Source organism: Gymnodraco acuticeps, unplaced genomic scaffold (assembly GCF_902827175.1).
Source record: "Gymnodraco acuticeps unplaced genomic scaffold, fGymAcu1.1, whole genome shotgun sequence".
In the NCBI taxonomy this organism is placed as follows: domain Eukaryota; kingdom Metazoa; phylum Chordata; class Actinopteri; order Perciformes; family Bathydraconidae; genus Gymnodraco; species Gymnodraco acuticeps.
In genome coordinates, this window is record NW_022990304.1 from 116,234 (window position 1) to 129,960 (window position 13,727).

At 40.4% G+C, this 13,727-nt stretch overlaps 1 protein-coding gene across 5 annotated transcripts in view; it reads left to right on the forward strand.

Annotated features, from left to right (window-relative positions):
- Window positions 1-1,445: 1,445 nt before the first annotated feature.
- LOC117550316 (adhesion G protein-coupled receptor F5-like) overlaps window positions 1,446-13,727 on the forward strand; it is a 38,783-nt gene continuing 26,501 nt past the window's right edge. For 2 of the 5 annotated variants that reach the window (XM_034222692.1, XM_034222694.1), the window contains exons 1-6: window positions 1,446-1,563; window positions 6,548-6,758; window positions 6,929-7,017; window positions 7,549-7,652; window positions 7,753-7,804; window positions 13,504-13,650. In XM_034222692.1, the coding sequence (XP_034078583.1) occupies window positions 7,551-7,652; window positions 7,753-7,804; window positions 13,504-13,650 (301 nt within the window). In that variant the 5' untranslated portion in view covers window positions 1,446-1,563; window positions 6,548-6,758; window positions 6,929-7,017; window positions 7,549-7,550. Of the gene's footprint in view, window positions 1,564-6,547; window positions 6,759-6,928; window positions 7,018-7,548; window positions 7,653-7,752; window positions 7,805-9,343; window positions 9,821-13,503; window positions 13,651-13,727 lie in introns of those variants that run through there. The other 3 variants (XM_034222696.1, XM_034222693.1, XM_034222695.1) reach the window with 3 other exon arrangements.

Here is a 13,727-nt window from a genome sequence, read left to right on the forward strand (position 1 = left end):
AATTGGACACAACTGAAACCATGTAAAGTGTTACGACTGCATCTTGACGACCTAGCACTGATTTGATCTGACATGAGAAGAATATTTGTTTCCCGTAAAGTCTCAGGTTCTAACCTGCAGAGCAAGTCCTCCAGCTTTGATGCTTTGTGTCCCTTTCTCATGTGTAATTACCACTGGCACCATCGTAGCTAAAGAGATTGTTGCTGACATTGACCAAACACATCATTAGATCAGGTAGGGATTGCGTGACTTGCCTATGGGTATGTTTACAGTCACCAGGCAGATGGAGGGATTTGCATAAACAACTACAGAACAGGAAACCATTTTCTATCTTGCTCAACTATTTCCTTCAAATTCTGTCAAATGCTGCTTGCGTCAAATAAACTGTCTTTAAAAATAATCACTATTAGGAAGAAGGGAGTGTCAGATTTAGGAGTAACCCTAACCCTAAGAATAATAAAGAAATATTACTGCAAAGTTATACCTATAACTTGTATTGTATATTCTATTATCGGATGAACAGTTTCTTCTTAAACATCTGACATACCTTTTAAACTATATTGGCTAACAGTAAAACAAAAAAAAGTCAGAATTCAATGATGATAATTGTGTATTATTACAGTTGATGAAGGGGTGGGGCTGGGGTCTCTAAAGTCACAGATGAATCTTGATTGGGCCAAATTTGACCTCGAGTCACCCAAAACAATTCTGCTGGGTCTCCCCAGACCCGAACACCACATGATATATTTTTTTTTCAGAGACCTTCAGACTTGGCAAAATGTGTCAAAATCAGTTTAGTAGTGTTTATATAGAGGATATCATGAAAAAACTAGAGTGTAGTTATTATATAATTTTAACTTGAAACGGGTCACGGGAGACCCGAACACAACATAAGGGTTGAATAGGTGTTACTGTGCTCAGCACTGAGTCAGTTCTGGTGTTTTGGGTATTGTCTAATCTTTTACCTGTATTGCTGAGGACACCACAGACTGTGAGGCTTTCAAAAAAGGCCTAAAAACGCATCTTTTTAGAATAGCCTTTAACTAGATTTTTAAATCCCCCACATTATGCCATGCCGGCATGAATTTCACATCTTTTATTATGTTGTTTTAATTGTTTAAAAATTGTTTTTATTGTTTTGTTGTACCCTTTTTAATTTTTAATTTTGTAGCACTTTGAGTTTTGTTTACGCAAATGAAAAGTGCGCTTATAAATAAAATATATTATTATTATTGCTGATAAGGCCACCTCCAGAGAATGCCCCCCAAGGCAAACATTAAAAAGTACCTTTCTATTTGATTATGATAAATCTACCTATTGTTCTCTCTGTGAAAATATATGCTTTGTTCCCCATGATGAACAGGCACAACGGCACAAAGGCTGATAACATCAGACAAGGAAGCTGAGGGAATAAACCAGTTGAGCCACTACCAGCATTCCCTTACTATATTACAGGTGCAGCGTGTTTATCATCGCTCCACTTGCTGGTTGACAGTCTTCACACTCTGCTCCAGTGAGTCCAAAACATTAAAGTGGATAAACAGCAAGAAGAGAAAGAGCATGGTAAGAAGCTAACCATGACTTTGAAAATGGATATTTGTTGGGACTTTATTGAATACTTTTTTTTAGTGTTTCACAGGACTGATCTGAGCTAGCATTCGTAAATGTGTGTGTTAGTGTGAAAGGATTTTGGTTGCGGTGAAATCACGTCCCCTGAGTTCTGTTTGGTTTGGCTGATCTGCATCTGTGTTTGCTCAGGCTGCTGTATTTGCTGAGTGTTTTCTGTGACATGATGTTCTCTTAATAACTGAAAAGACAATACTAATCAGATACAATTATTCCTTCACATTAAGTCTGTCAACATAATATCACATTTATCCATCTTTAGGGATCAAGATTTGTTTTATATGAACATATTAATATGTAATCTTTATCATTTGCATATACAAAAAAGGTGCCATTTTCGTAGTATTAACATCTGTATTTTTAAAACTTGATGGCTCTTTTCAAATCAAATCAAGTTTTATTTATATAGCACATTTAAAAGCGATTTTTGGTCGAGCCAAAGTGCTGTACATATAAAAAAAACACATTACTAAAATCACAATAACAATTACTTTATCTTCTGCAAAATTGTTATTCATGAATAAAACAATGTATATATTTATTGGAATAATCAACAGAAGTTGAAAATATATTTTAAATTCCAAACCACCAACATTAACATTGACTAATGAAAAGAGCTTTAGGCACTAAAAAGGAAACATAGAGCCAAAGAGAAAGGCATACCTTCTGTATTCTTAGCAACTTGTCTTATTTAACTCTTTATTATGAAGATGTTTTATTGTAATATTGGAAAGCAATTGTGCTATGGGAATAAGTTATAGTTTTTACTTACCTATAAGTACCTGTTTCATACCATTAAGCTTCAAGATCTATTTCCTTAAGGGGAATTTAGTAAAGAATGCAGCAACATGATTGACCTAAAAAGACAAAAATGGAACAAAATGACACCTTTTCTCATTCCTGTCAGGCCGAGCTATTATCAGGTTGTTAAGCTTCGTGAGCATACGTTTTCCAGCACTTCTTTTTTTCTTTTGTATTTTTTCAAAGCAATATTTCGTATTTTCCTCACCGAATATCCCGTTTTTCTAATGCTCATTATGATGGAGGTCTCCTTATATGGCTATGGCTTGGTGCAGTGCATGTGTGTGCAATTTAGAGACGGTTGTTGTGTCTTAAATCCCACTTTATCAGTGCTCTACCCTTATTGTCCTTTATTTATTCAAATGTTCCAACATAGGGCATGAACATTAATCAATTTCTGTTGTGGAGTGATTTTTCCTGTTCGCCATTAAAGGCAAAGGTGCCTGCCCTAAAACCAGTATTTATATCTGAAGAGGGTAAAAACTTGAAAACATAAGCAGATTGAAGATACAGACAGAATGTTCAGGAAGTTCAGATTACTTAAATCAGGTACAAGCAGTGTCAGGATATCCGCCAATCACGCAAACAAATAGGGGTCCAAACCCCGGGTCAGAAATGGGAAGATTAGATAACTGAGAAAATACAAACAGATCTCGGAGACCTTGGCCGTACACACCAGACTTTTTTACTTTTCTCTGTCAGGTGTTTTCCCACTCACGGAAAAGGATGACAGTCAGCAGGTGTAGCTGCCTTACTGTGTGCCTGCGCACGCATTCAGGTAGGCTTGCCCTGATTGGCCGGCTACGTTTATACAACTTCAGTGTGTGAACACTCACATATCATTGATGAGAGTAGTACCCATAGAGTCCAGTAGAGGGTGGAGCCTGTGTGAGATTACATTACATTGCATTTAGCTGACGCTTTTATCCAAAGCGACTTACAATAAGTGCATTCGACCAACAAAATACAACCTTGAAGAAAACAGAATCATATAAGTACATCAGGCTTCATAGAGCAAAAACATTTCAAGTGCTACTCAACTGGCTTTAGATAAGCCAGCCCTTTGTTAGTATATAAGTGCTTTGTTAATAAATCTATCGCTCGAAGTGGAGTCGAAAGAGATGAGTTTTCAGTCTGCGCCGGAAGGTGTGTAAGCTATCTGCTGTCCTGATGTCAACGGGGAGCTCATTCCACCATTTTGGAGCCATGATAGCAAACCCACGTGTTTTTGCTGATGGGTTGATGCAGAGCGGAGTGCACGTGCTGGGGTGTACAGTTTAACCATGTCCTGGATGTACGAAGGGCCAGATCCATTCACAGCATGGTACGCAAGTACCAGTGTCTTGAAGTGGATTCTAGCAGTTACCGGAAGCCAGTGAAGGGAGCGGAGGAGCGGAGTGGTGTGGGAGAATTTAGGAAGGTTGAAGACCAGACGAGCCGCTGCATTCTGGATGAGCTGCAGAGGTCGGATGGCACATGCAGGTAGACCAGCCAGGAGGGAGTTGCAGTAGTCTAGGCGTGAGATGACGAGAGCCTGGACCAGAACCTGAGTCGCTTTCTGAGTCAGCTGGGGACGTATCTTCCTGATGTTGTAAAGCGTGTATCTGCAGCAACGGGTTGTAGCAGCGATGTTTGCAGTGAAGGACAGGTTGTTATCTAGGGTCACACCCAGATTCCTTGCAGTCTGAGTCGGGGAAACAACTGAGGTGCCGATGTTGATTGTTAGGTCAAGAGTGGGACAATCTTTTCCCGGAAGGAAGAGCAGCTCAGTCTTGTCAAGGTTGAGCTTGAGGTGATGATCAGACATCCACTGAGAGATGTCAGCTAGACAAGCAGAGATGCGTGTGACGACCTGGGTCTCTGAGCGGGGAAGGACAGAATTAATTGGGTGTCATCAGCGTAGCAGTGGTAAGAAAAACCATGCGGGCTAATGACTGATCCGAGCGAGTTTGTGTACAGGGAGAAGAGGAGGGGACCAAGAACAGAGCCCTGAGGGACCCCTGTAGTTAATTGACAAGGGTCGGACTCGGACCCTCTCCAAGTAACCCTGTAGGTGCGGTCTTTCAGGTATGAGGTGAGGAGGGAAAGTGCAGAGCCTGAAACTCCAAGTTTTTGGAGAGTGCGAAGGAGGATCTGATGATTCACCGTGTCGAATGCAGCAGACAGGTCCAAAAGCATGATGACAGAGGAGAGGGAGGCTGCTTTAGCAGTGTGCAGTTCCTCTGAGACAGCAAGGAGGGCAGTTTCTGTGGAGTGACCTGCCTTGAAACCAGACTGGTGCGGATCCAGAAGGTTGTTCTGATTGAGATAACAGGAGAGTTGTTTAAAGACAGCGCGTTCAAGTGTTTTAGACAGGAACGGGAGGAGAGAGACAGGCCTGTAGTTTATAACACCAGACGGGTTGAGAGTGGGTTTCTTTAGGAGAGGGTTTACTCTTGCCTCCTTGAGACTGTTTGGAAAGTGACCAGAAGTTAGAGAAGTGTTGATGAAATGGTTGAGAAACGGTAGAATATCAGGAGCGATAGTCTGAAGGAGGTTTGAAGGGATAGGGTCCAGAGGACAGGTGGTAGGGCGGGCAGAGGTAATGAGGGTAAGAACCTCACTTGGAGAGAGAGGGGAAAAGGAGGTTAGTGTGTTGGTGAAAGGAGGGTCTGGTGACCCAGCGGTGAGTAGGTGAGTCAGAAAAAGAAGAGTGAATATCATCAACCTTTTTTTATAGATAGAACAGGCAGTCTGTTATTTAGCACAAACCTGGTACTATTACATCACACAGTTTTGATGCAGCTTCACTTTTGTCTTTGCCATGTCCATAGGCATGTTTTGGACATTAACGTCAGAGAAAACCGCTGGAAAATCTCGGTACAAGTGAAACAAGAGTGGGCTGAGAATAGACCCTTGTGGGACACCAGAAGAAGATACAAGCGTATAGTTATAGTTGCTATCCCATATCCACCCTTACCTCGGGACATCTTAAGTTAGTCGATTATTTGAATTACTTTGACAATTTGACTTTTATGAAACACGTGGTTGTTGTAAAAGTTAAGTGATTAAACGCCAAATAGTCGATAAAGTAGTTATCCAAAGCTCTTTATTACTATTACCATATAGGTTCGGTTAATAAAAAAAGAATCACGAGGAGACCCTTGCACACTCCACCCACATCCTACCCCTCTAGCTGTTCCAAACATATTAAAGATAAGGTTTGTTTGCTATCTTATAATTTAGCTTGCCATTTTACTATTTACACATTTTGAACATCAAAGGTTGCCTTTGTATACTGTACAGGTTAACAATGAGTCTGCTCCTTATCATCTTGACACATTTCAAGGTGTGCATATATATACAATTACATCATACGAGATATAATCAGTTCAGTAGCTCTTAAAAAAACTATTGTTTGTTTGTTTGCTTTTAGCAGATGTGATTGACAGTTCTGAGATGAATAGATTACATAAGAAAGATTTCCATTGAATAATAAAGAAAGCATGAGGGGTTTCCTTCATGTGAAAGGATTTGTTTGGCTGCAGTTGAATCATGTCAGGTCATGGCTGTTGGTTACATCAGAAAGTTAACGTACTTCTCGTGTTTGCAACTGTGGGAATTGTATCGCTTTTTTTCCATTAGTATACACATGACATTTAATTTAACTGACGCTTTTATCCAAAGCGACTTACAATAAGTGCAGTAAACCATAAAGATACAAACTCAGGACGACAATAAAAGTTGCTTCAAATAAGCCAGCCATACAGGTGCATTAGTTTCAAAATGGCTCTTCAATTGCTTTTTTTATTATAATTGATTGGCCAAGTTAAAAGCGAAACAGGTAGGTTTTTCAGTTTGTGACAGAAGATATGAAGACTCTCTGCTGTCCTGATATCAATTGGGAGTCGTTCCACTATTTTGGAGCCAGGATAGCAAGCAGGCTGTTTTTGTTTAGGGGTTCCTGGTTCCAACTCGCAGTGAAGTGAGAGCAAGCCAATTGACTATATGTTTATTTCCCAATCAGGGTTGGGTCCAGTTCTAGGTTATTTTCCATCTGATTTGGAATATGTGTGAAGATCAGTTTGGTACTGCTTTTTGCCTAACGAATAATAATGTTTCCTTCCATCCTTGTCTGTAGTTCAGGAACCATTGTGAGAAGTCTTGCTCCCGCAGTTAAAAAAAGTTCAACGAAAAAGAAGAGGATTTGTTGAAATAAAAAGTTGAATACACTTTTGGAAACAACATATAAGCAATCCAGCTAAAACAAATGCTCTAGAAAATACTGCTCTATGATCTGAGGCTGCTGCGTGGCTTCTAGGAACCAGAAAACTGCAAGAGACCAGAACCAGGTTAACAGGCTTTATTATCTAATGCCAAGGCCGCCGTAGCCACACCCTACTGCCAAGCTGACATGTCAAATACATTCCAGTGCCTTCAATATGTTTCACACTCTTCAAATTCTGAACTAGTCTCTTAATCTTCTTAAAATTGATAAATCTTCTGTTGTTGTGCCATCCAGCAACACTGGATCTTGTTGACTGCCAGCCAACACTATGTGGGAGTGTCTCTGTCCAATGCAGTTAACTTGAAGAGGATAAGTCATTAAAGGTATGTTTACTTGAAAACAACGTGAGGTTTTGTCAAATTGTCTGTAAATAAAAACTACACTATCTATTTCACTTTTGACATGACATAGTACGGCAGGTCGATACAAAAATTCACTCCCCCAGACAAATACATTTTGGAAATTCATTACATAGAAATTAATCAAATATAATTTATATAATTGATTAAAGAACAAGTATATAAATGTGTTGGTTTCCCAGCTAAACTTTATTTGGATAAGTAAATATAGTTCTTCTAAAATATAGCTTGTACACATTTCTTAAAATGGTGGCCAAACCCAAAGTCATGATTGGAAATGCATCTTTATAGGCCTATACAGATGAATCCAATGATGTAATAAGATAATTATTAGGTTAAGAAACCCTCAACAATGCGCTTGACCTTTATTTGTTCTGTGGTATAAGAACAAGGTATAATTATGACAGTGTTCAATATCTATGTAATAAACAATGTAAAGCTGGGTGGTATGATTATATAATGTTTTTTTTCTTTTCTGTCCCACTTTCTTAAAAGGAATGGCAATATTTAAGACATGCTTGTCCATCTTTGCCCTTCTCCTGACACTAACTATTTTGGAAACAGGGAACTTCATTGAATCTCCAAGTCAGGTTTTACCGGTAGGTCAACGGTGTTTACAATACTGTACAGAACATATGGAATCACAGCCTTCAATACACAAAGCAATTATTTGAACCTGAACCCTATCTGTTGTCTCAGGAACACAATGAAGAAGAATCATGTATACCTCACACCAGGGGGAAAAGGAGTGGTAAGTCTCATTATTAAATATTAAAGAATATTGAATAAAGTATGGAAGTCAGCTTATGGCCTACCTTTACTAAAGGAGGGGGGGCCACCTCATTAAATAATTATAGACCCATCTCAAAATTGCCAGTTCTGGCCAAGGTTCTTGAACGCCTAGTGAGTGAGCAGGTAAGGTGTTTTTATGTAAAATGAACATCCTATGTAAATATCAGTCAGGTTTCAGAAAGCAAAATAGCACCATCACTGCGACAATGAAAGTGGTGAATGATATTGCGGGTGAAAAAAAGCAGAGTTGTGCAGCTCTTTATTGATCTTTCCAAAGCGTTGGATACCGTCGATCATCTTATCCTGAAGCAGAGGCTGGCCAGTGTGAAGTAAAACTTCTGATTTTGCAATGTTGAGGTGGAATGAAGGAGTCTGGATCGTCGTTAGCCAAAGCACTGAGAGTTTATTAAACACAGTACATTAATACAGCCAGGAGGTCACTTAGTTTCACACGTCCTGTGCAGCCACCAAGTCATCTCTGAACACAAAGAAACCACAGCACGCAGCAACATGAGAAGAGGCGGAGCCATGCGTTTACCTAATCAATAGCAGATGTGGGACAATAATCTGTTTGTCCCGCGAAATGCAGGCAGGCCTGGACCCTTCCCTCACAGGATAGGGGGAGAAGCTTTTGACCTGTGACCTCAACTTTCAGAGGAGTTTTGACTTTTAATACAAAGCATGTTTGCAATATCACAGATTCTAAGAAACAATAAGAAACTCTATAATCAAGATCAGATTAAAATATTCTCTTAAAGCCAGTATTGGCATATCCAGCCATGCAGTGGGGTGGTTTGTGAACTTCCTCTCTGAAAGGTCCCAATGTGTTCAGTTTGATGGGCTGTCTTCTGAGTGGTTAAACATTACTAATGGTGTACCACAAGGTGCTGTTTTAGGTCCGCTTTTATTCTCCATCTATATCAACAGTTTAGGTAAAAATGTGGATGAAGCTACTTTACATTTTTATGCGGACGATACTGTGATGTACTGTGCAGGTCCCTCCATTCAGGAGGCTGGTGTTAAATTACAGGCTGTTTTTAATATTATCCAGACGCAGCTCGCTGAGCTGAAGCTTGTTTTAAATGTTGATAAAAACTAAAGTAAAGCTTTTTTCAAAAGCCAAAAAGACACCGGAGACCACTTTGGATATTGTTACTACGCAAGGACAAGTAATTGAAGTGGTTGCCTGTTATAAATACCTTGGTATCTGGCTTGATTATTGTCTCTCTTTTAAACTTCAGGTCAATAAACTGCGTAGAAAGCTAAGGGTGAATATAGGTTTCTTTTTCAGAAACAAGTCCTGTTTCTCACTTGAAGCCAGGAAAAGGCTAGTCTCTGTGACCTTTTTACCTGTGCTGGACTATGGTGATTTGATCTATATGAATGCACCTGCCCATTACCTAATCAAGTTAGATGCTGCCTATCACAGTGCACTGAGATTTGTAACTAACTGTAAAGTATTAACCCATCACTGTACCCTGTATGCCAGAGCAGGCTTGCCTTCACTTACTGTACGGAGGCTCAGTCATTGGTACATGTTCATCTACAAAGCCATGTTGGATAAACTACCTTCTTACATCTGCACTCTGATCTCTCGACAAATTGAAAGTAGCTATTGCCTGAGATCTAACAATGTGGTTTTATTAAATGTGCCAAGTGCTAGGACTGACTTTGGGAAAAAAGCTTTTAGATGCTCCACTAACTTGGAACAGTCTGCAAAAGGAATGGAAACTGAGCAATTTGGTTCCACTAAATGTTTTTGAAGCACGGATAGATGCTATCCAATTGGAAACTGTTGGAACCTGTAAATGTCACTAGCTATGTAAACTGTAGTCGCTGTAAATATGCTGTATGATATGATTTCTGTTGTTTTATGTTTTATATGTATTCATGTGGAACCTACTTGCAGCAGGTCACCCTTAAAAAAGAGATCATTGATCAATGATCTAAATGGGATTCACCTGCATAAATAAAGGTTTGAAATTAAATGAAATATTGGAATAATAACACTTTATAACTGATAGCTAGTTTAAAAGATGTAAAACATGAGAGGTGTGACTGCTGTCCCCGGAATATGTAGTGTACATAGCTTAACAGCCAGATAAACTCCCTCCGTACACCAAGACTCTGAAGACGTGAATCCTTTGCCCACAGGTTTATTGGTATAAGGAAGGTGTGAAACTAAAATAAACAAGACAAAATGTAATCAATTCAATGATCATTTTTACATGCACAAATATGCACAATGGATATATATCAACACAGCTTTAACATGAATTGAATTGCCTCGTTATATTTACTGTAAGCTTTTTAATGTATTTATTTTAATTCTAGAACTCAAACAGTTATAAATGGCATCATATTTTAAACATCTAATCAACCATTTGTACATTTATTCATTTAACTGTCCTTGCATTAACCTTGCACAATATTGAGACAACTCGGAAGATCTCCAGCATTAAACACCACAGAATACAATATTTTCAAAAAATAATCATCTGTAATTGTTAATAACACAAAAATAAACAATACGTATGCAGATGTAGCTGGATTTCTTTACAAACAATAGGCGCGTTCACACCGGAGTACTTTTCCCCGTTTAGTTCCGTTAGTACCCCTTATGTCGCGTTCACACCAAATAGAGTACTTAGTGCCGGGAACTTTTACCCCCATTTTTAGTGCCTGCTAGATTGGTGGTACTATCCTGGTATCAAAAAGTACCAATTTCTATTGGCTGGGCGAATTGCAAACGACGCCCCGTAAAACTCTGAAAAGTCTTTTGAAGCCACCATTGTATTTGCTGGCATTAGCATTATTAACATTAGCATTAGCCCCGCGCACCAACGGAGAGTGAATAACTTATGGCAACACAAAAAAAAACATGGGAGCGGTGGAGTTATGAGGAGGTGTCGGCGTTCTGTGTTAACTGTGATGGTTATTCTCGCGTCCAGGAAAGAGAAGCTTAAAAAGGAGACTAAATGGAGTCTCTGAGATGTTTTCAAATTGGTACTTTAATTAATAAAAAAGGCGCGGTAAAGTCACAAACAGGATATTTGTCCGTTGGAGAGAAAGTCTGCAGCTTCCTCTCCAGTTGCCGGCCGTGCAGAAGAGAGCGTACAAGCATTCGTCCTTCCCGCTTCCTCGCTGTTCGCTCCTCCTCTCTGTGAGCTGTAGTGACGTAAGGGACTTCCCCCTCTCGTTCGTCTGTGTCCGATATCGCGTTAAACAGAGGATTTCGACATTTTACATTCATTGCTTACTTCCACATGCCTTTTCTCCTCCTTATCTCTTTCATAACGTTATATGTAATACATGTTAACGGCGTCAATAGCCACTTTAATGATACTAATGGGCGGTAGTCCCGGATGTCGTCATGAAGGATTTTCAGAATAAAAGCTTGGTATTGAGAACTTCCGGTTTTTTCCAGAATAAAATAGCATTTAAACTGTCGGTATGTTTAAGGTACATTATGCCATAAAACATTGATTTTAATTTCTAACATCTGGCAATTTACTCGCCAACTCCGGGGACTTCGGGTGGCAGTATACGCCGTGAAGTGGTTTGCGGCCTGCCAGTAAACCCAAAGCAGAAGAAAAAGTGACGTCAGCGGCTTCATTTGCGTAATCTTCCCTCAGGAACTTATTCTGGTGTGAACGCGATTGGTACTTAGTGCCCTGAGGTACTAAGTGCCGGGGCACTAATGGCACATTTCCACTGCAGCGGGGTAGCCCCGTTTAAGCGTCCTCGCTCAGGCCTCGGGCTGCCTCAATGGCCGTCCGAGGCCGTGGCGCATTCTCATTACAGTTTAGGACCTGGGGTAGCAACGCAGTGTAGGCGGGGCGATCGGCTGGAACACTTTCACATTTCGAGTTGTTCCGTCGAGCTGCCGCTGGATTTTATCATCCCCAATGAGATGTAGGAACGTCGTCACCTCCTCAGTCGACCACGGTGTGCTTTTCTTTGCCATTTTTGTAGCTCCTCCGTTTACAAAAATGCTGTGTATAAATATTCTGCAAGCTTGCTTCTAGATATATATGCGACGCGAGGGATGATCTCGCGCGCGATCTTGTAACGATTCTCTCTGACCAATCAGCAGTCGAGAGTGTTGACGTCACTAGTTCAGCCCTGGCCCTGGTCTGAGGGAACCACGATTTTATGGGGCCGGAAAAAAGAGGGAAAAAGCACCTGCTAGCCGGCGCTACGCTATATGGAAAGGCCACCAAAAACTGGCCTGGCCGCTTGAGGACGATTAAGGACGCTTAAACGGGGCTACCCGCTGCAGTGGAAATGCGCCATAAGTGCCGGCACTAAGTACGGCAAAGTACTTGGTGTGAAAGTGGCTAATAGCCAGTGTTGGTAACTAACGTTACAAGTAACGCGTTACTGTAACGCCGTAATTGTTGGGCAGTAACTAGTACTCTAACGCATTACTTTTTAAATTCAGTAACTCAGTTACCGTTACTACATGGTGCGTTACTCCGTTACTGCGTTAGTTTTTTTATATAGTCAACAGCCAGGCGAACAGAGATGAGAACTGTACTTAAGTACAGTACTTGAGTAAATGTACTTTGATACTTCCTGTGTCACATGCGGAGACGGGCTGTGGGCGTGTTTGTGTTGTTTACTAACAAGACTATCATGGCGGCGGCGGAGCTCAAGTCTAGTTTCTCCACCTGGAGATATTCTCACTATTTCACTTTTGTCGAGCACAAAGAAAAGAACGTTTTAGTTAAATGTAAGTTGTGTCTTGGTGGGTCAAAGATCCTATCTACTGCCCAAACCAGTCATTCAAATCTCTTAAAACATCTGCAAAAACAACATGCTGGGACGAAGCTAGTAGCTAAAACCACAGAGACTCAGCCGACGCCACTCCACCTCCACCTAAGCAACAGCGGCTGGATTTTAACCAAGGGACTGCTATCCAGGGAAAAGTCGATAAAGCCATTGCACGGTATGTTGTAGAACACATGCAGGCTATTGCTACAGTGGAGTCACCCGCTTTCCGGGAGCTAGTTAGCATGATAGCATGTCCGGGCGGCACACGGCATATGGGACGGAACACTTTTTCCAACTACCTGGAGAAAGAATACACAAAAATGGAAAGCCAGCTAATATCGATGCAATCCAGATTGCATATAATGCATGTCAAGTTGATCAACAGATTGTATTATTCTCCAATGCCACAACAGTACTGAAATGAAGGCTATAAGGGCATTAATGGGAGCCCTTTTTTCAAGTAACGAAAACGTTACTTGTCACAGTAACGCATTACTTTCGAGTGTAGGTGACTAGTACAGTAACTGAGTTACTTTTGACATGAAGTAACTAGTTACTGGTTTTCAGTAACTAGCACAACACTGCTAATAGCACATTGCTCACAGAGCCATGCTTTGCATATTTCCTCTCTAATGATCACCTGACACACCCATCTGATGATGTCATCCTGATTCTTAAAGGGACCACGACCAGGCACAATGGGCACACAGAAAATAGCCCAGAAAATGCATACAATACTACATTTAGCTGTAACAGAACAGTGACTCATCTCATTGAACTAAAAAAAGTAGTTCCCCAAATACCAACTATTAAGAACTTGTATATTGTGTGTGGATGATTTAAAACAACATTTATTTTTTGTATTTATTTCAATCTCTCTAGTGGCTACAAACCAATGGAATTACACACTTGATGTTGTATTGAATGCCTCTGAAGTGGCAATAATTCAGCAGTTTCAGTCCTCTTTGAACAGTTTTCCCATACAACTTAGTAACAACACAGAGATCTCGGACATTACCTTCACAACAGGTGAGTCATTTGAGTAGCTATGTTGACCTTCTTACCAACATATAAACACCTTTTATGCTATACTGATCACTTTTCTT